The 20206-nt window shown below is 47.4% G+C and overlaps 1 protein-coding gene across 1 annotated transcript in view; it reads left to right on the top strand.

Moving 5' to 3' along the window:
• Window positions 1-20206, top strand: part of MUC16 (mucin 16, cell surface associated) — a 152064-nt gene that overhangs the window by 92028 nt on the left and 39830 nt on the right. The window contains exons 57-85 of the mRNA XM_054250241.2: window positions 429-553; window positions 788-855; window positions 1472-1644; window positions 1973-2008; window positions 2266-2331; window positions 3456-3580; window positions 3786-3853; window positions 4602-4774; window positions 5085-5120; window positions 5385-5450; window positions 6414-6538; window positions 6758-6825; window positions 7420-7592; window positions 7924-7959; window positions 8223-8288; window positions 9671-9795; window positions 10020-10087; window positions 10701-10873; window positions 11206-11241; window positions 11507-11572; window positions 12729-12853; window positions 13080-13147; window positions 13761-13933; window positions 14266-14301; window positions 14546-14611; window positions 16223-16344; window positions 16552-16619; window positions 17212-17384; window positions 17709-17744. Coding sequence (XP_054106216.2) covers window positions 429-553; window positions 788-855; window positions 1472-1644; window positions 1973-2008; window positions 2266-2331; window positions 3456-3580; window positions 3786-3853; window positions 4602-4774; window positions 5085-5120; window positions 5385-5450; window positions 6414-6538; window positions 6758-6825; window positions 7420-7592; window positions 7924-7959; window positions 8223-8288; window positions 9671-9795; window positions 10020-10087; window positions 10701-10873; window positions 11206-11241; window positions 11507-11572; window positions 12729-12853; window positions 13080-13147; window positions 13761-13933; window positions 14266-14301; window positions 14546-14611; window positions 16223-16344; window positions 16552-16619; window positions 17212-17384; window positions 17709-17744 — 2739 coding nt within the window. The remainder of the gene's footprint in view (window positions 1-428; window positions 554-787; window positions 856-1471; window positions 1645-1972; window positions 2009-2265; window positions 2332-3455; window positions 3581-3785; window positions 3854-4601; window positions 4775-5084; window positions 5121-5384; window positions 5451-6413; window positions 6539-6757; window positions 6826-7419; window positions 7593-7923; window positions 7960-8222; window positions 8289-9670; window positions 9796-10019; window positions 10088-10700; window positions 10874-11205; window positions 11242-11506; window positions 11573-12728; window positions 12854-13079; window positions 13148-13760; window positions 13934-14265; window positions 14302-14545; window positions 14612-16222; window positions 16345-16551; window positions 16620-17211; window positions 17385-17708; window positions 17745-20206) is intronic.

Genomic DNA, 20206 nt, shown 5'->3' with positions numbered 1-20206 from the left:
ATATTGACAGTGATGATGGTGGTGATGATAATGGTGATGGAGGTGATGATTGGGATGATAATCGTTATGGTGGTAATGATGATAATGATGATGGTGGTGGCAGTGGGGTTGGTGCTGATGGTGGTGATGGTGACAGTAATAATACTCATGGAGACAATCACAGTGATGTTGAAAATGAAGGTGGTGTTAACAATGGCAGTAGACGGGATCTGGCACTATGGAACACCATGATCTATGCGTAGCATCTAACTACTATTATTTAATGTGCTCTATCAAAAACATCTATCATGATAGGCAAAGGAGGCATGAAAACCTTTTATTTTATCACTCACTTTGAATCCTGTTACATATGTTTAGAAATAAATCTATTGCAAGCTCTTAAGTATTCTCTATTTTTAAACAGTGTTTATTTCCCACCTTCACTATAGCCGCCAGCCCTCTCTTAGTGCCATTCACACTCAGCTTCACCATCACTAACCTACAGTATGAGGAGAACATGGGTCACGCTGGCTCCAGGAAGTTCAACACCACGGAGAGGGTTCTGCAGGGTCTGGTGAGAGCCCCACCTATCTCACTCTGCCCTACCCACCTTACCTATATCACCTATGTGTCACCACCTATATGGCCATGGAAGTTCTCACCCACCTCCCCTCACCCCCAGAGATAAAAGCCCCACCCAGCCTATTGAGGTCAGCTCTACCAACTGGAGCCAGCCCCACCTACCTCACTTCTGCCCAGCCCCTACTTCCTCAGACCTACCACTCACCTCCCTCTGTCTCCCCCACAGCTCAAGCCCTTGTTCAAGAGCACCAGTGTTGGCCCTGTGTACTCTGGCTGCAGACTGACCTTGCTCAGGTGAGATCTTAGAATTTCCAACCTGGCTGCTCCAATTTTTGTAGTCTCAATGAGTTTGGACTTCTTTTTTGCTGTCCCCTTTGTGGTTATTCTTACCAAAGACGGAATTCAGGAAACAGTGGCTCCAGGACCAAACTGTCTCCTGGTACTAGCCATGCCCCTGCCCCCACTTCCAAACTGACTTAGAGATTCCAGAGTCCATCAGCTGCACTGGACTTGTACTGTGGCCATCCCTTCAAATTTCTGGTCCCCCCCCCCCGACCTCCCTTGACTTTAGGTGTTAAATTCTGTAACCAGGATTTCTCTCCAGACAAACATGCCTCAACCACCTGCTTTCATACCCAATTCCAGCTCTTCACCTATCTCAAGTCTGAGCTCTCCTGTTTCCATGCTGTGAGAATGCAGGATCCACCCTGACATTTTAGGAAAATGATTATGTCCACAATTATGCTTGCTGTCCCAGACCAGCCAGTGCACTCAGAGAACCTAACTGTTCCTTCTCGCCTCTGATTTAGACTTTTTATTTCCTCTGTCCTTCTTATCCTTCACTCTGCCATCTCAAAACTTTTCCTGAAGCAATTCATTTATTGCCATTCTCCTCACTGCCTCTCCCCAGGCCTGAAAAGGATGGAGCAGCCACCAGAGTAGTCACCGTCTGCCACCATCGCCCTGACCCCAAAAGCCCTGGGCTAGACAGAGAGCAGCTGTACTGGGAGCTGAGCCAGTTGACCCACAGCATCACTGAGCTGGGCCCCTACACCCTGGACAGGAATAGTCTCTATGTCAATGGTGAGCAGCTGTGATGTGATGAGAGTCTTTTTCTCCTGGCTGGGCAGCCTCTACTCTCTGGCTTGAGGTTTCATGCCCTGCCTGGACATTGAAGGCTAGGACATGTCTGTATGGGGTGATTGATGTCAGAATGTCATGATTTCTTCTTTATCTTGAACTGATTTCATCCTTAGTACCTTCTCCCCTTATACATAGATCCTGACAGAGCATCTCCAAAGGCCCCTGTTGCATGAAACTCCTTTCATTCCACCTGGGTGACCTTGACTTTTGTTTGATCCCCCACCTCTTCCTTGACTCTTATCGACTCTCCTCCCTTCCTCTCATGCAGGATTCACCCATCGGAGCCCTGTGCCCACCACCAGCAGTGAGTATTCTACTGATGTTTCAGTGGTCCCAATCCTACACCAAGTTTAGCAGGAGCTATCCCCTATTCATAATCCCTTATGTCCTTTTCATAAGGGAAAGAACATAGAGGGCACAAATTACTCCCTTCCCCACTGCCTCAGCTAACCAGAGTCCCAGCTGAATCCCTACATGCAAAGTCCCCATGAATAGTCCCACTTGCTGCCATTACTTCCAGGAGAGTGCTTGCTGCTTTCACTAATGAGGGCTTCTCCTCAGCTCCTGGGACCTTCACAGTACAGCTGGAAACCTCTGGGACTCCATCATCCCTCCCTGGTCCCACAGGTAAGTACCTCCATGGCAACTCTGTTAGAGCATGGTTGGTAAGTGCAAACACCTCTGCCATTATTCACTCAAAGATGGAAATTCACAGTAAATCTAGCAATGATAAGTCAACCAACCAATTTCATTGAGCACTGCCTCTGTATCAGAACCTGGATATATGTCAGGGAACAAAAAAAAGGAAAAAAGGAAAAAGCACTACCCTCAGTGAGCTTATATTATTGTGATGATGATGATGGGGGATGGTGATGATGATGGTGGTGGTGATGATGGTAAGGATAATGTAATGGTTGTGATGATGATGGTTATGGTGGTGGTAATCATGGGAAAAATGATGGTTGTGGTGATGGTGGGATGATGGTGGTGGGGTGGGGATTACAGTTGGCAATAATTATGGGTATGTTGGCAATAATGATAATTACAATTATGCTGATGGCGGTTGTGTTGGTTGTGGTGATGATGTTGGAGTGGTGATGATGATGGTTGTTCGGATGATGACAGCAGTGTTGCTGGTTATGATGGTAGTGATGATGTGATTGTGGTGATGATGTTTGTGGTGGTGTTCATGCTGATTATGACACTGGCGATGGTGGTGTTACTGAGGATGACAATAATGATGGCAATGGTGATTATGATGACAATGATCATGATGATTATTCAGATGACAGTGACGGTGATTATGTTGGTAATGATATGACAATAATGATGATGATGTTTGTGGTAGTGTTGATGGGGATTATCATGGTGGTGATGGTGGCAGTGCTGATGGTGACAATAATGGTGATAATGATGGTGATGAAGATAATGGTGATTACAGAGGTAACAGGTATTATCTGAGATTTTTCAGCACTGAATATGCACCAAAAGCTGGGCTCAGAATCTAACCAGTATTATTTACTATGCCTTAAAAAATAATTTCTAACAAGAAGGGCACAGAAAACTTTTATTTTGTCATGCATTTCAAATTCTGTTGCATATGATTAAAAACAAATCTATTGCAAACTCTTCAAGTCTCTTGCAAAAGTAGAGAATCTTGAAGAGTTTGCAGTAGACTTGTTTTTAATCATATGCAACAGATTAAAAATACAAACAAATATAATAGGGTTTGTTTCCCACCTTTGCTACAGCCACCGGCCCCCTACTGCTGCCATTTACCCTCAATTTTACCATCACTAACCTACAGTATGAGGAAGACATGCATCACCCTGGCTCCAGGAAGTTCAACACCACGGAGAGGGTCCTTCAGGGTCTGGTGAGAGCCCTGCCCACCTTACCCTGCCCTGCCCACCTTACCTGGTCCCAGCAATGTCACCCATCCCAGGGCCATGGAAGAGAATCTTATTCACCTTCCCCAGAGACACAAGCCCTGCCCACTGGTGCCAGCTGCACCTGCCACACTTGTGTCCCACCACTATGCCCCCAGTCCTCCTAGTCACCTCCCTCTCCCTCTTCCACAGCTCATGCCCTTGTTCAAGAACACCAGCGTCGGCCCTCTGTACTCTGGCTGCAGACTGGCCTTACTCAGGTGAGACCTTGTAAAAGGCAACCTGGCTGCCCCAGTTGTTCCCAGTCTCAAAGAGTTTGGATGTTTTGTTTTTTCTTGCCATCCTTGTGAATGTTCTCACAACAGATGGAATTCAGGAGGCAGTGGCCTCAAAACTAATCTGTCTCCTGATATCACTCCCAATCAAGTGAGAGATTCTGCAGAGACCATCAGCAGAACTGGGCTTCAACCTTGGTCCTCCCTCCTAATTCCCTCCTTTCCCCTCACCTCCCTTTCCTCCAGTTGTTAAATTCTGTGCTCAGGATTTCTCTTAAGACAAACATGGCTCATCCATTTGCTTTCATCCCCAATTCCAGCTCTTCATCCGTCTCATGTCTGAGTGCCATATATAGTCATAGGCATCATTTCGATTTGAGCTGGGGTTTATTTAGGATAGGTAAAAGGAGGTATGTTATGGAGTCAGGGATGGGATACTGGTAACTGGCAAAAGTGAGCTTTTTTCTTGTCTCCATGCCATGAGAATGCAGGCTTCACCTTGCAATTTTATGAAAGTTTTGCATCTATGACATGGCTCACAGTCCTGGGCTGGCTGGCAGCCAGGACATTCAGAGAATCTAAATGTGATTACCTTTATCATGCTTTACCTTTATCAATCTAAACTTCTTACCTTTCTCATGCTTCTGGCCCCTTCCTGTCTGGCCCCAAGAAATCTCAGAACTCCTCCTGAGGCAATTTTTAAATTGTTATTCACTTCATCTACACTCCCCAGGCCTGAGAAGGATGCAGCAGCTACCAGAGTGGATGCTGTCTGCACCCATCGTCCTGATCCCAAAAACCCTGAGCTGGACAGACAGCAGCTGTACTGGGAGCTGAGCCAGCTGACCCAGAGCATCACTGAGCTGGGCCCCTACACCCTGGACAAGAGCAGTCTCTATGTCAATGGTGAGCAACTTGAATGTGGCTGGAGTCTCTTCCTCCTTGCTGGGCAGCCTCCACTCTGGCCTGAGGTCACACTCCCTGCCTGGCTACTGAAGGCTCAGCCATGTTGTCTGTATGTGGTGGATAAGGTCAAAACTTCATGGTTTCTTCTTTATCTCAAACTGAGTTTACCCTCAGGACCTGCTTTCTAAATCTGAGGGTGCTGATAGGGAATCTTCAATGGCCTGTGTTGTGGGAAACTCCTTCCATTGCACCTGGGTGATCCACCATTCCCTTAACACTTACCCACTCTTCTCTCTTCATCTCAATGCAGGTTTCACCCATCGCAGTTCCATGGTGACCACCAGAAGTGAGTATTAACGGATGATGCAGTACTCCTGATCCTATGCCACACAGGGCAGGAGCTTACCTCTCCTTCTGTGCCCCTATATCCTCTTCATGAGGGAAGGAATGGAGAGAGCACAAGTTATTCCCTTTTCCCTCTGGCCTAGCTCCAGCTGGAGATCCCACTCAAGCCCCACATCCAGCAAGGCCCGTAAATATTCCTACCTGCTGGTGTTTCTGCCATGAGAGTGTTTGCTACTTTCACTAATACAGCAAACCTTCTCCTCAGCTCCTGAGACCTCCACAGTGCACCTGAGAACCTCTAGAACTCCAGCCTCCCTGTCTGGACCTACGGGTGAGCACCATTCAGTGGCATCTCTATTACGGCATGCCTGAGGAATGTCAACATCTCTGCCATTTTCACTCAAATAAAGATAAAAAGTCCTAGTGAATCTAGTGATGATAACTCAACCAACAAATTTTATTGAGCACCTGGCTTCTTCAGGGCGCTAGGGATAAGGCAGGGAGCACAAAGGAAATAAAAATCTCTGACCCCAGGAAGGTTATATTATCGTGATGATGGTGGTGATGATGATGGTGATAATGATGATGATGTTAGGGGTGGTGGTGATGATGGTGGTGCACATGGCAATAATGATGGTGTTGCTGGTGATGTTGGTGATGATGATGGTGATGATGGTGGTGGTGGTGGTAGTGATTTTGATGGTGATGACGATGGTGGTGATTATGGGAAGGATGATAGTGGTGGTGGTGATGTGATGGTTCTGGTGGTAATTGACAATGTGATCGTGATGTTGACAATGAGGATGATGATGGTGATGATGATGATGGTGGTGGTGGTGTTAATGGTGGTTTTGATGGTAAGAATGATATAATGATGGTGTTAGTAACCATGTGCTAGTGGTGATTATATGGATGATGATGGTTGTGGCGGTGCTGTGATGATGATGATGGGGTGGAGATGATAGGGATTATGATGGTCATGGTTTTGTGCTGATGCTGGTGGTGATGACAATAATAATGGTGATGGTCACAGTGTTGCTGATGATCATGGTGTTGACAAAGGTAGTAGATAATGTCTAGGGGTGTGGAAAACTGAACATGCACCAGGAGCTGTGCTCAGCATCTAGCTCCTATTATTTAGCATGCTCTATGAAAACTATCTATCGTTATGGTCAAGGGAGGCATGAAAACCTTTTATGACTTTAAATACACATGTTTAGAAATAATTCTATCACAAATTCTTCAATGTTAGTCCACTTTTGAACACAGTATTTATTTTCCACCTTCACTGTAGCCGCCAGCCCTCTCCTGGTGCTATTCACAATTAACTTCACCATCACTAACCTGCAGTATGAGGAGAACATGCATCACCCTGGCTCTAGAAAGTTTAACACCACGGACAGAGTCCTTCAGGGTCTGGTATGAGCCCCACCTACTTCATTCTACCTGCTCACCTTGTTTAGTACTGTCCACCTCACCTACGGAAGGTGGGAAGGCATGGAAGATCTCACCTACCTCATCTTGCCCCCAGATATGCATGCCCCAACCACTGATGCCAGCCCCACCAACTGTTGCCAGCCATGCCCACCTCCCTTCTACCATACCTCTATGACCCACTCTCCCCTCTCTCCTCCACAGCTCAGGCCCTTGTTCAAGAACACCAGTGTTGGCCCTCTGTACTCTGGCTGCAGACTGACCTTGCTCAGGTGAGAACTGAGAACAGCCAGTCTGACTGCTCTTAGAAGTTTGACCTGTTTCCTTTCTGCACTCCCTGGAGATGTCCACAGCACAGGTGAAATCTAGGGGGCAGTGGCTCCAAGACCAACATGCTTCCTGATCCTACCACCTCTCCCCTCATCTGAGAGATTCTACAGAGCCCATCAGCAGGACTGGGCTTCTACCTTGGTCATCCCTCTGAATTCCCTCCTTTCTCCTACCTGCCTTTCCACCAGTTGTTAAATTCTCTTCCCAAAATTTCTCCCAAGAAAAGCACACCTCATCCGCTTGTTTTCATCCCCAATCCCAGCTCTTCACCTGTCTCAAGTATGAGTTCTCCTGATCCCATGTTACAAGAATGCAGTTTCCACTTTGCAATTTTATAAAAATCCTTGCATCCATGATTCTGCATATAGTTGCAGGCTGGCTGAGAGTCAGTGCACTCAGAGAGTGGAAGTCTGGCTTCTCCCTTCTGTATCAGGCTTCTCATTTCTTCTGGACCCTTCCTGTCTTGCCTCCTGGGATTTCAGGACCCCTCCCTTGGCAATCCATGTATTGTCTTTCCCCAATCTTGCCCTCCCCAGGCCCGAGAAGAATGGTGCAGCCACCAGAGTGGATGCCATCTGCACCTACCGCTCTGACCCTAAAAACTCCGGGCTGGACAGAGAGCAGTTATACTGGGAGCTGAGCCAGCTGACCCAGAGCATCACTAAGCTGGGCCCCTACACCCTGGGCAGGAACAGTCTCTATGTCAATGGTGAGTTGCTTTGGTGTGGCTGGAGTCTCTTCCTCCTTGCTGAGCAGCATCTACTCTCTGCCTTAAGGTCACACTCCCTGCCTGGCTATTGAATACTCGGCCACATTGTCTGTTTGTGATGGCTGAGGTTGGAACTTCATGGTTTCTTTTTCATCTTGGACTGAGTTCATCCTCAGGATCCACTTTCTAGATCTGAGGGTGCTGATAGAGAATCTTCAGTGACTTGTGTTCTAGGAAATTCCTTCCATTGCACCAGAGTACTCTGACCCCTATATAGTTCCCCACCACTCCCTTAATCCTTACCCACTCTCCTCCCTCCCTCTCTACACAGGTTTCACACAGTGGAGCTCCGTGCCCAGCACCAGCAGTGAGTATTCCACTGATGTTCCAGTGCTCCTGTTCCTGCACCATGCAGTGCAAGAGCTGACCCTTTGTCACCTGCCCCTATGTCCTCTATGAGCAAAGGAGCTGGGATAGCACAAGTTACTCCCTTTCCCTTATGGCCCAAGTCTCTTCAGAGAGAGACCCAGCTTAAGCCCCACATGCAGCAAGGACCATACATACTCTGATCTGCTGGCATTTCTGCCATGAGAGGATCTGATGCTTTCACTAATGAGGCCCTCTCCTCAGCTCCTGGGACCTCCTCAGTGGACCTGGGAATGTCTGAGACTTCAGCTTCTCAACCTGGTCCCCCGGGTAAGTACAAATCAATTGCATCTCTGTTAGAGCATGCCTGATGAATGTCAACGTCTCAGCCATTAGAGTTAGATAAGGAGTCATCTAACAAACTTAATTGAGTGCTTAGTTTCTGCAGGGCTCTAGGGATTAGGCAGGAACACAAAAGAGATAAAAATCTCACTGCAAGAAAGCTTATTTTATTGTGAGGGTGATGGGGGTTGTTGGTGATGAGGTTACTGGAGATGATGATAATACACTAGTGATGATGATGGTGATAAGGATGATAATTATGAAGATGGTGATGGTGATGATGATAGTGGAGGGGATGATGATGGAGGGGATGATGATGATGGAGGGGATGATGATGTTGGAGGGCATGATGATGATGGAGGGGATGATGATGATGGAGGGGATGATGATGTTGGAGGGCATGATGATGATGGAGGGGATGATGATGGAGGGGATGATGATGATGGAGGGGATGATGATGATGGAGGGGATGATGATGATGGAGGGGATGATGATGATGAAGGGGATAATGATGATGGAGGGGATGATGATGTTGGAGGGCATGATGATGATGGAGGGGATGATGATGGAGGGGATGATGATGATGGAGGGGATGATGATGTTGGAGGGGATGATGATGATGGAGGGGATGATGATGATGGAGGGGATGATGATGATGGAGGGGATGATGGTGATGGAGGGGATGATGGTGATGGAGGGGATGATGATGGAGAGGATGATGATGGAGGGGATGATGATGATGGAGGGGATGATGGTGATGGAGGGGATGATGATGATGGAGGGGATGATGATGGAGGGGATGATGATGATGGAGGGGATGATGATGGAGGGTATGATGATGATGGAGGGGATGATGATGATGGAGGGGATGATGGTGATGGAGGGTATGATGATGATGGAGGGGATGATGATGGAGGGGATGATGATGATGGAGGGGATGATGATGGAGGGGATGATGATGATGGAGGGGATGATGATGATGGAGGGGATGATGATGATGGAGGGGTCATTATGACCATGGTTTTTTTGGGCATAATTTTGGTGTTGATGTGGGTGGTGCTGATGCTGGTGGTGATGACAATAGTAATAGTGAGGGTCACCGTGTTCATGATATTGATGACGACAATGGAGATAGCAAAGGTAATGTTTAGTATTACAGAACTCTGTATATCCAACAAAAGGTATGTGAAATACTACTATTATTTAGGAGGCTCTGTTAGAAACTTCTATCATTATAGTCAAGAGACATGGAAACTTTTTATTTTACTCTCTCTTTAAATCCTATTGCATATGTTTAGAAATACTCCTTTTGGAAACATATAATGTTCTCTACTTTTGAACACATTGTTTCTTTACCACCTCCACTACAGCTGCCAGCCCTCTCCTGGTGCTGTTCACTCTCAACTTCACCATCACCAACCTGCGGTATGAGGAGAACATGCAGCCCCCTGGCTCCAGGAAGTTCAACACCACGGAGAGGGTCCTTCGGGGCCTGGTAAGAGCCCCGCCTGTCTCACTCTCCCCCGATGACCTGGTCTGGTCCCACCTATCTCACTCATAACAGGGCATAAAACAAGATCTCACCCACCTCCCCTCAAACCCAGAGACATGAGCCTTCATCCACTGACACCAGGCCCGCCTACTGGTGCCAGCCCAATTAAACTACACTGCCCTTACCCACTCAGCCCTCCTACTCACCTCCCTCTCCTTCCCCCACAGCTCAGGCCCCTGTTCAAGAGCACCAGTGTTGGCCCTCTGTACTCTGGCTGCAGACTGACCTTGCTCAGGTGAGACTTTAGAATAGCCAGCCTGCCTGCCCCAATTGTTCCCAGTCTCCATGAGTTTGCACTTCTTTTTCCTGCCCTATCTGTGGTTATTCTTATCAAAGATGGAACTCAAGAAACAGTGGTTCCAAGACTAACCTTTCTCCCAGTATTACCACTGCCCCATGCCACCCACCCAAATCAATTGAGAGATTCTTCAGGGTCCATCAGCAGGATTGGACTCCCACCCTGGCCATCCCTCTGAATTCCCTCTTTTCTCTCTGACTCTCCCAAGCCTTTAGGTGTTAAATTCTCTAACTAGGATTTCTCTCAAGACAAACATGCCTCATTAATTTGTTTAATTCCCAATTCCAACTCTTCACCTGTCTCAAGTCTAAGCTCTCCCGTCCCCATGCCATGAGAATGCAAGAGCCATACTGCATTGTTAGAAAAATTATTGTATCCACAAGTATGCTCACCATCCCAAGCTGGACAGTAGTCAGTGCACTCAGAGAATCTAAGTGTGGCTTCTCATCTGTGTATCAGGCCTCTCATTTCCTCTGGCCCCTTCCTGTCTTTCACCCAGAAATCTTGGGACTCCTCCCTTATTGTTATTCCCCTCACCTGCCTTCTCCAGGCCTGAGAAGGGTGGGGAAGCCACTGGAGTGGATGCCATCTGCACCCACCGCCCTGACCCCAAAAGCCCTGGGCTGGACAGAGAGCAGCTGTACTGGGAGCTGAGCCAGCTGACCCACGGCATCACTGAGCTGGGCCCCTACACCCTGGACAGGGACAGCCTCTTTGTCAATGGTGAGCAGCTGTGATGTGGTTGGAGTCTCTTCCTCCTTGCTGTGCAGCCTCTCCTCTCTGTCTTGAAGTCACACTCCCTGCCTGGCCGTTGAAGGCTTGGCCACGTTGTCTGCATTTGGCAATTGATCTGAACTTCATGGTTTCTTCTTCATCTGGCACTGAAGACCTGCATCCTCAGGACCTTCTTCCCTGATCTGAGGGTTCTGAAGGAGAATCTCTAAAGCCCATGTTCCCTGAACTCCTTCCATTCCACCAGGGTAGCCCTGACCCCTTGTTGGTCCCCTACCTCTCCTTTAATCCTCACCCACTCTCCTCCCTCCCTTTCTATGCAGGTTTCACCCATCGGAGTTCTGTGCCCACCACCAGCAGTGAGTATTCCACTGATGTTCCAGTGGCCCCAACCCTACACCAATCCTGGCAGGAGCTTACCCCTTATCTTATTCCCCTACGTCCTCTTCATGAGCAAAGGAGCTAGGAGAGCACAAGTTATTCCCTTTCCCCTCTGGCCCAAGTCTCTTCAGAGAGAAACCCAACTCAAGCCCCACATCCAGCAAGGTCTGTAAATTCTCCTACCTGCTGGCATTTCTGCCATGAGAGAGTTTGCTGTTTTCACTAATGAGGTCCTCTTCTCAGCTCCTGGGATGTCCACAGTGGACCTGGGAACATCCAGGACTCCAGCTTCTATATCTGTTCCCTCAGGTAAGTACCAGTCAATCACATCTCGTTTAGAGCATACCTGATTAATGTCAACATCTCTGCCATTTTCACTCAAATAAAGAGGAAATGTCCTAGTGAATCTAGTGAGGATGAGTCAACCAATAACTTTTATTTAGCACCTAGTTTCTGCAGGGTTCTGGGAATAAGGCAGGGAACACACAAAAGATAAAAATCTCTGCTCCAGAGAGCTTATTTTATTGTGAGTGTGATGGGATTGTTGGTGGTGAGGTTGCTGGAGATAATGATGATAATGATGGTGATGAAGACGATAATTATGAAGGTGGTGGTGATGATGATGGTGTTGATGGTGATTATGGGAAGAATGATACTGGTGTGGCGATGGTGGTTGTGGTAGTGATTGACAGTAGTGATGGTGATGCTGACAATGATGGGGGTGGTGTTATAATGTTAGTGATGACATGATAATGATGTTGGTGATTATAGTGCTGGTGGCGATGATGTAAATGATGCTTGTTTTGGTGATGGTGATGATGATGGGGTGGAGATGATAGGGATTAAGATGGTTATGGTTTTGGTGCTGATGCTGGTGGTGATGACAATAATAGTGAGGGTGACAATGTTGGTGATATTGATGAGGACAAAGGCAATAGATAATACTTAGTCTTACAGAACACTGAATATGCACCAAGACCTATGCTCAGCATCCAACTGCTATTAGGATCTGTTAGAAGTGTCTATCATTATAGTTGAGGGAAGCATGGAAACGTTTTATTTTATTCTCTCTTTAAATCATGTTGCATATGTTTGGAACTAAGTCTTTCGGAAACTTATAATGTTCCCCATTTTTTTTTAAATGGAGTATCGCTCTTGTTACCCAAGCTGGAGTGCGATGGCGTGATCTCGGCTCACTGCAACTTCTGCCTCCCGGGTTCAAGCAATTCTCCTGCCTCAGCCTCCCGAGTAGCTGGGACTACAGGCGCGCACCACCATGCCCAGCTAATTTTTGTATTTTTAGTAGAGACGGAGTTTCACCATCTTGATCAGGATGGTCTCGATCTCTTGACCTTGTGATCCACCCACCTCGGCCTCCCAAAGTGCTGGGATTACAGACGTGAGCCACCGCGCCCGGTCAATGTTTCCTATTTTTGAACAGATTATTTTCCACCCCCCACTACAGCTGCCAGCCCTCTCCTGGTGCCGTTCACTCTCAACTTCACCATCACCAACCTCCGGTATGAGGAGAACATGCAGCACCCTGGCTCCAGGAAGTTCAACACCACAGAGAGGGTCCTTCAGGGCCTGGTAAGAGCCTCACCTGTCTCACTCTGTCCAGTTCACCTTGTCTCATCCCAGCTATCTCAATCATAACAGGGCATGAAACAAGATCTCACCCACCTCCCCTCAGTCCCAGAGACCCAAGGCTGCCTCCACCGATGACACGCCCACCTGCTGGTGCCAGCCTCAATGACTAGTCCCCTGCCCGTACCCCATCAGCCCTCCTACTCACCTCCCTCTCCTTCCCCCACAGCTCAGGCCCCTGTTCAAGAGCACCAGTGCTGGCCCTCTGTACTCTGGCTGCAGACTGATCTTACTCAGGTGAGAACTTAGAATAGCCAGCCTGGCCACCCCAGTTGTTCCCAGTCTCCATGAGTTTGGACTTCTTTTTTCCTGCCCTCTCTGTGTTTATTCTCACCAAAGATGGAATTCAGGAAACAGTGGCTCCGAAACTAACCTGTCTCCTGATATTAGCACTGCCCCCTGCAGCCCCACCCAAATCGACTGAGAGTTTCCACAGGGTCTGTCAGCAAGACTGGACTCCTGCCCTGGCCATCCCTCTGAATTCCCTTTTCTCCCTGATTCTCCCAAGCCTTTAGGTGTTAAATTCTCTAACTAGGATTTCTCTCAAGACAAACATGCCTCATTCATTTGTTTAATTCCCAATTCCAACTTTTCACCTGCCTCAAGTCTAAGCTCTCCTGTCCCCATGCCATGAGAATGCAAGAGCCATACTGCATTGTTAGAAAAATTATTGTATCCACAAGTATGCTCACCATCCCAAGCTGGACAGTAGTCAATGCACTCAGAGAATCTAAGTGTGGCTTCTCATCTGTATATCAGGCCTCTCATTTCCTCTGGCCCCTTACTGTCTTTCACCCAGAAATCTTGGGACTCCTCCCTTATTGTTATTCCCCTCACCTGCCTTCTCCAGGCCTGAGAAGGATGGGAAAGCCACTGGAGTGGACGCAATCTGCACCCACCGCCCTGACCCCAAAAGCCCTGGGCTGGACAGAGAGCAGCTGTACTGGGAGCTGAGCCAGCTGACCCACAGCATCACTGAGCTGGGCCCCTACACCCTGGACAGGGACAGCCTCTTTGTCAATGGTGAGCAGCTGTGATGTGGCTGGAGTCTTTTCCTCCTTGCTGGGCAGCCTCTCCTCTCTGTCTTGTGGTCACACTCCCTGCCTGGCCATTGAAGGCTTGGCCACGTTGTCTGCATTTGACGACTGATCTGAACTTCATGGTTTCTTCTTCATCTGGCACTGAAGACCTGTATCCTCAGGACCTTCTTCCATGATCTGAGGGTGCTGATAGAGAATCCCCAAAGCCCATGTTCCCTGAAACTCCTTCGATTTCACCAGGATAACCCTGACCCCTTTTGGCCCCCCACCTCTCCTCTAACCCTTACCCATTCTCCTCCTTTCCTCTCTATGCAGGTTTCACCCATCGGAGTTCTGTGCCTACCACCAGCAGTGAGTATTCTACTAACCTTCCAGTGGCCCCAATACTACTACAAGCAGGGCAGGAGCTGACCCCCTTCCCCTATGCCCCTATATCTTCTTCATGAGGGAAGGGTCGGAGAGGGCACAAGTTATTCCCTTTCCTTCTGGCCCAGCTCCAGAGAGATATTCATCTCAAGCTCCACATGTAAAAATACTTCTATTTGCTGGCATTTCTGCTGGCATTGCTGCTTTAACTAATGAAGCTTCTCCTCAGCTCCTGGGACCCCCACAGTGGATCTGGGAACGTCTAGGACTCCAGCCTCGATACTTGGCCCTTCAGGTAAGTACCAGTTAATGGTACCTCTAGTAGAGTATCCATGATGAGTGTCAACATCTCTGTCCTTTTCACGCAAATAAAGATTAAAAATCATATCAAATCTACTGATGATGAGTCACCCTACAAACTTTTTTGAGCACCCACACTCTGCCAGGCCCTAGGAATAAGGCAGGGAACACAAAAGAGGTAAAAATCTCTGCCCTCAGAGAGCTTATTGTATTTTGAGGATGATGTGGGATAGTGGTGGTGATGATGTTGCTGGAGATGATTGCAATAATGATGGTGATGCTGATGACCATAATGTGATGATGATGCTGATTAGGAAGATGATATTGATGATGGTAGAGGTTTTGACAGTAATGACAATGGAATGATGATGATGATGATAGTGGTGGTGATTATGGGAAAGATGACAGTGGTGGTGGTGGTGGTGATGGTTGTGGTGGTGATTGACAGTGTGATGGTGATGTTGGCAATGAGGATGATAACAATAGTGGTGGTCGCCATGGTTATGAAGGTTAAGAATGATGTGATCATGGTGTTGGTGAACATGGTGCTAGTGGTGTGATGTGGATCATGATGGTTGTGGTGGTAGTGGTGGTGCTGGTGGTGATGGCGGCAGTGGTGGTGGTAGTGATGATGGTGGTGGTGGTGATGGCTGTGATGGTAAGGATGAAACAATGGTGGTGATGATGCAGGTGATGATGTGGATGATGATGGTGGTGGTGTTGGTAGTCATGTTGATGATGGTGGTGGTGATGGTGATGATGGTGATGGTGGTGGTGATGATGGTGGTGGTAATGATGGTGATGATGATGATGGTGATGGTGATGATGGTGGTGGTGGTGGTGGTGGTGATGATGGTGGTGATGGTGGTGGTGATGATGGTGGTGGTAATGATGGTGATGATGATGATGGTGATGGTGATGATGATGATGGTGGTGGTGGTGGTGGTGATGATGATGATGGTGATGGTGATGATGATGGTGGTGGTGATGGTGATGATGGTGGTGATGGTGGTGGTGATGATGGTGGTGGTAATGATGATGATGGTGATGGTGATGATGATGGTGGTGGTGGTGGTGATGGTGATGATGATAATGGTGGCGGTGGTGATCGTGATGATGATGGTGCTGGTGGTGTTGGTGATAATGATGAAGATGGTGATGGTGGTAGTGATGGTTATGATGGTAAACATGAAACAGTGGTGGTGATGGTGCAGGTGATGATGTGGATGATGATGGTGATGGTGGTGGGGATGATAGGGATTATGATGATCATGGTTTTGGTCCAGATAGTGATGGTGATGGCAATAATGAAAGTGATGACCACAGTGTTGGTGATGATAATGATGGTGGTGATAAAAAAGGCAATAGATAGTATCTAGTATTATGGAACAACACTGAAGATGTACCAAAGGTTATGCTCAGCATCTATTATTATTTAGCATATTCTATGAAAAACTTTGATCATTATGGTCAAGGGAGGCATGAAAACCTTCTATTTTATAACTCTCTTTAAATCCACTTGCATATGTTTAGAAATAAGTCCATTACAAACTCTTAAGCATTCTCTACTTTTGAACATAGTGTGAATTTCCTTCCTCCACTACAGCTGCCAGCCATCTCCCAATACCATTCACCCTCAATTTCACCATCACTAACCTGCGGTATGAGGAGAACATGTGGCCTGGCTCCAGGAAATTCAACACTACAGAGAGGGTCCTTCAGGGTCTGGTGAGAGCCCTGCCCACCTCACTCTCCCCTGCTCATCTTGTCTAGTTCCACCTACGTCACCCATGCCCAGGCATGGAAAATCTCACCCACCTCCCCACACTCAAGACCTGCAAGCCCCGCCTCCTGATTACAGCCCCTCCCACCTTACATCTTCCTTGCCTCTACATCCTCAGCCATCCTACTCACCTCCCTCTTCCTCCTCCACAGCTAAGGCCCTTGTTCAAGTACACCAGTGTTGGCCCTCTGTACTCTGGCTGCAGACTGACCTTGCTCAGGTGAGAGCTGATAATAACCAGTCTGGCTGCCCCAAGTATTCCCAGGCCCAAGGAGTTTGTCAGCTTTCTTCCTGCCCTCCCTAGGAAAGTCCTCAGCACAAGTGGAATTCAGGCGGTGGTGGCTCCAGGACCAACATGTCTCCTGGTCCTACCACCTCCCCCATCAACTGAGAGGACTTGCAGGGCCCATCAGCCAGATGGGACTTCTCCCTTGGTCATCCCTCTGAATTTCTTACTTCTCCCCACCTCCCTCTCCTTCAGGTGTTAAATTCTCTTCCAAAATTTCTCTCAAGGCAAACATGCCCCGTCCACTTGCTTTCATCCCCAATTCCAGCTCTAATGTTTCTCAAGTCTGGGCTCACCTGTCTCCATGCCATGAGAATGCAATTTTATAAAATTCTTGTATTCCTGACTCTACTCATATTCCCAGATTGCCTCGAAGTTGGTGCATTCAGAGAATCTTAGTGTGGCTTCTCACCTGTCTACCAAGATTCTCATCTCCTCTGTCCCCTTCCTGTCCTGCCCGCAGGAATCTCAGAATGCCTCCCTGTAGGAAATCTATTTAATGGCATTCCCTTCCCCCCCAACACAGGTCTGAGAAGGATGGGGAAGCCACCAGAGTGGATGCCATCTGCACCCATCGCCCTGACCCCACAGGCCCTGGGCTGGACAGAGAGCAGCTGTATTTGGAGCTGAGCCAGCTGACCCATGGCTTCACTGAGCTAGGCCCCTACACCCTGAACAGGGACAGTCTCTATGTCAATGGTGAGCAGCTGTGATGTGGTTGGAGGTTCTTCTTTGCTGGGCAGCTCTCACCCTCTAACTTGAGGTCACATTCCCTGACCGGCCATTGAAGTCTTGTATGTTGTCTGTGTGTGATGACTGATGTCTGAACTTCAATTTCTTTTTCATCTTGGACTGAGTTCATCCTCGGTACCTTCTTCCCTGATCTAAGGCTGCTGACAGAGAGTCTTCAAAGGTCCCTGTTCCTTGAAACTCCTTCCATTCCACTAGGGTATTTGTGACCCCCATTTGATCACCCACCACCCCTTAACCCTTATGCACTCTTCTCCTTCCCTCTCTATCCAGGTTTCACCCATCGGAGCTCTGTGCCCACCACCAGCAGTGAGTATTCAATGGTGCTTCAGTGGCCCCAATTCTATGCCAAACAGGGCAGGAGCTGACCCCTCCTCCTACGCCTCTATGTCCTCTTCATGGGGGAAGGAGCTGAGAAGGCACAAGTTGTTTCCTTTTCCTTTCTGGCCAGCTCCAGAGAGAGACTCAGCTCAAGCCCCATATGCAGCAATGCCTGTAAATAGTTTTATTTGCTGACCTTTCTGCCATGAGAGGTTTGGTTGCTTCTACTGAAGAGGCCTTCTCCATAGCTCTTGGGACCACAGTGGACCTGGAAAACTCTGGGGCTCCCTCCCTTCTACTGGTCCCTTGAATAAGTACCAGCCAATGGCACCTCTGTTAGATCATGGCTGATGAATGTAAACATCTCTTCCATTATTCACCCAAATAAAGATGGAAATTCTCTGTAAATCTAGTGATGATGAGCCAACCAATAAACTTTATTGAGCACTGTCCCAAGCCCTGGGGCTCTGTACCAAATCCTGGGGTTATGGCAGGCATCATGAAACAATTAAAAATGTCTCTTCTCAGATAGCTTATGTTTTTATGATGATATGAATGGTGATGATGCTGATGATAGTGACGATGATGGTGATTATGATGATCATGATGGCAATGGTGATGGTGGTGGTGACGATGGTAATGATGGTAATGATGGTGGTGATGATAATAGTGATGGTGATGGTGACAGGGAGGGTAATGATTATGATGTTGGGGTGATAACAAAGGTAAGATAATATATGACCTTATTGGGTATTGAATATTCACCAAAGTGCTATGCTCAGTGTTTAACTAGTACTATTTACGATGATTTCTAAAAAATCTTGAATTATTATAGGCAAAAGAATCATGGAAACCTTTCATTTTATCACTCACTTTCAATCCTTTTGTGTGTGTGTATATATATATATATTTTAATCAATTGCAAACACATTTTCTGTGCTTTGAACATTGTGTTTCTTTCTGGTCACCCCAATAGTGAGTAAACCAGCTGGTTGGAGCAACTGTGTCTTACTCTCTTGTGCTTTCATAGTATCTACTTCAGGACCTTATACATGGTAGATCTACAGATTTACATCTGCAGGAAATACATGGATTTTCCCAGGGAAGGAAGGAATGAAGTATGCTTTCTTATAATGTATGGAAACATTCCTCTCCTGCCCTGGTTCAACTTTAGTGCCTTCCAGAGTCTACCCTGGAAAACTATATGGTATCTGCTCCTCTCCCTTATCTATGGCAGACATCATTAATTGATTGCAGCATTCATGGCAGACATCACTAATTGATAATAGCATTCATTCTCTCTCAGTTCAAAACAGCTTCAGAATGGTTACCAAAAAATAAAGCTCATCAGTCACTACCAATTTACTTGGAGCTGACTAGGGATTATTGGACAGAATTCAAGAGAGTTAGGTTCCTTGATGATGTATAGTTGGCTCTTTTGTTTTCCTAGAAGGCTCAACTCAGGTTCAGCTTGGTCATGGCTGATATCCTTTCTTCCACTTGGTTGATTTGGCTGTTGATACTTGTGTATGCTTCATGAAGTTTCTGTGCTGTGTTTTTGACCTCCATCAGGTCGTTTGTGTTCCTCGCTAAACTGGTTACTCTTGTTAGTAATTCCTTTAATCTTTCATTAAGGTTCTTATCTTCTTTGCATTGGGTTAGAACATGCTCCTTCAGCTTATCGTAGTTTTTTATTACCCATCTTCTGAAGCCTGCTCTGTCAATTCATCCCTCTGAAGCTCCATCCAGTTCTGCACCCTTGATAGAGAGATGTTGCAATCATTTTGAGGAGAAGAGGCACTCTGGCCTTTTGGGTTTTCAGCATTTTGCTGTTGTTGATTCTTTCTCATCTTTGTGAGTTTTAGTTTCAGTCTTTGAGGCTGCTGATCCTTGGACAGGGTTTGTGTGGGGGCCTTTTTGTCGTTGTTGATGCTGTTATTGTCACTTCTGCTTGTTTTTCTTTCAGTAGCCAGTTCCCTCTTCCTTAGGGCTGCTGCAGTTTGCTGGGAGTTCATTTCAGGCCCTATTCATCTGATTCACTCCCATGCCTGGAGACTTCACTCAGGGAAGCTGGAGAGCAGCAAAGATGGGTGTTCTTATGGGACCTCTGACCTTGAGGGTCACCAGCTTGATGCCAGTAGGACCACTGCTTCTGTATAAGGTGCCTGACAATTCCTGTTGGAGAGTCTCACCCAGTTGGGTGGCACAGGGAACAGGACTCATTTAATGAAGCACTTTTTCCCTTAGTGGAGAAGGTGTGTTTCATTGGAGGGAAACTCACTCGTCTGGGCTGCCTGGATTTTTTCGGAACCACCAAGAGGAGAGGCTAGGTCTGCTGGTCTGCAGAGACGACAGCCACCCCTCACCTTAGAGGCTCAAGTCCAGAGAGTCGGAATTCTGTCCCTGAGCCTCTGGCTGGCATTATTGAAGATACTGCAGGGAAGCCCTGC

This window comes from Callithrix jacchus, chromosome 22 (assembly GCF_049354715.1).
Source record: "Callithrix jacchus isolate 240 chromosome 22, calJac240_pri, whole genome shotgun sequence".
NCBI classification, from domain to species: domain Eukaryota; kingdom Metazoa; phylum Chordata; class Mammalia; order Primates; family Cebidae; genus Callithrix; species Callithrix jacchus.
This window is presented reverse-complemented; position numbering and strand designations above follow the sequence as displayed.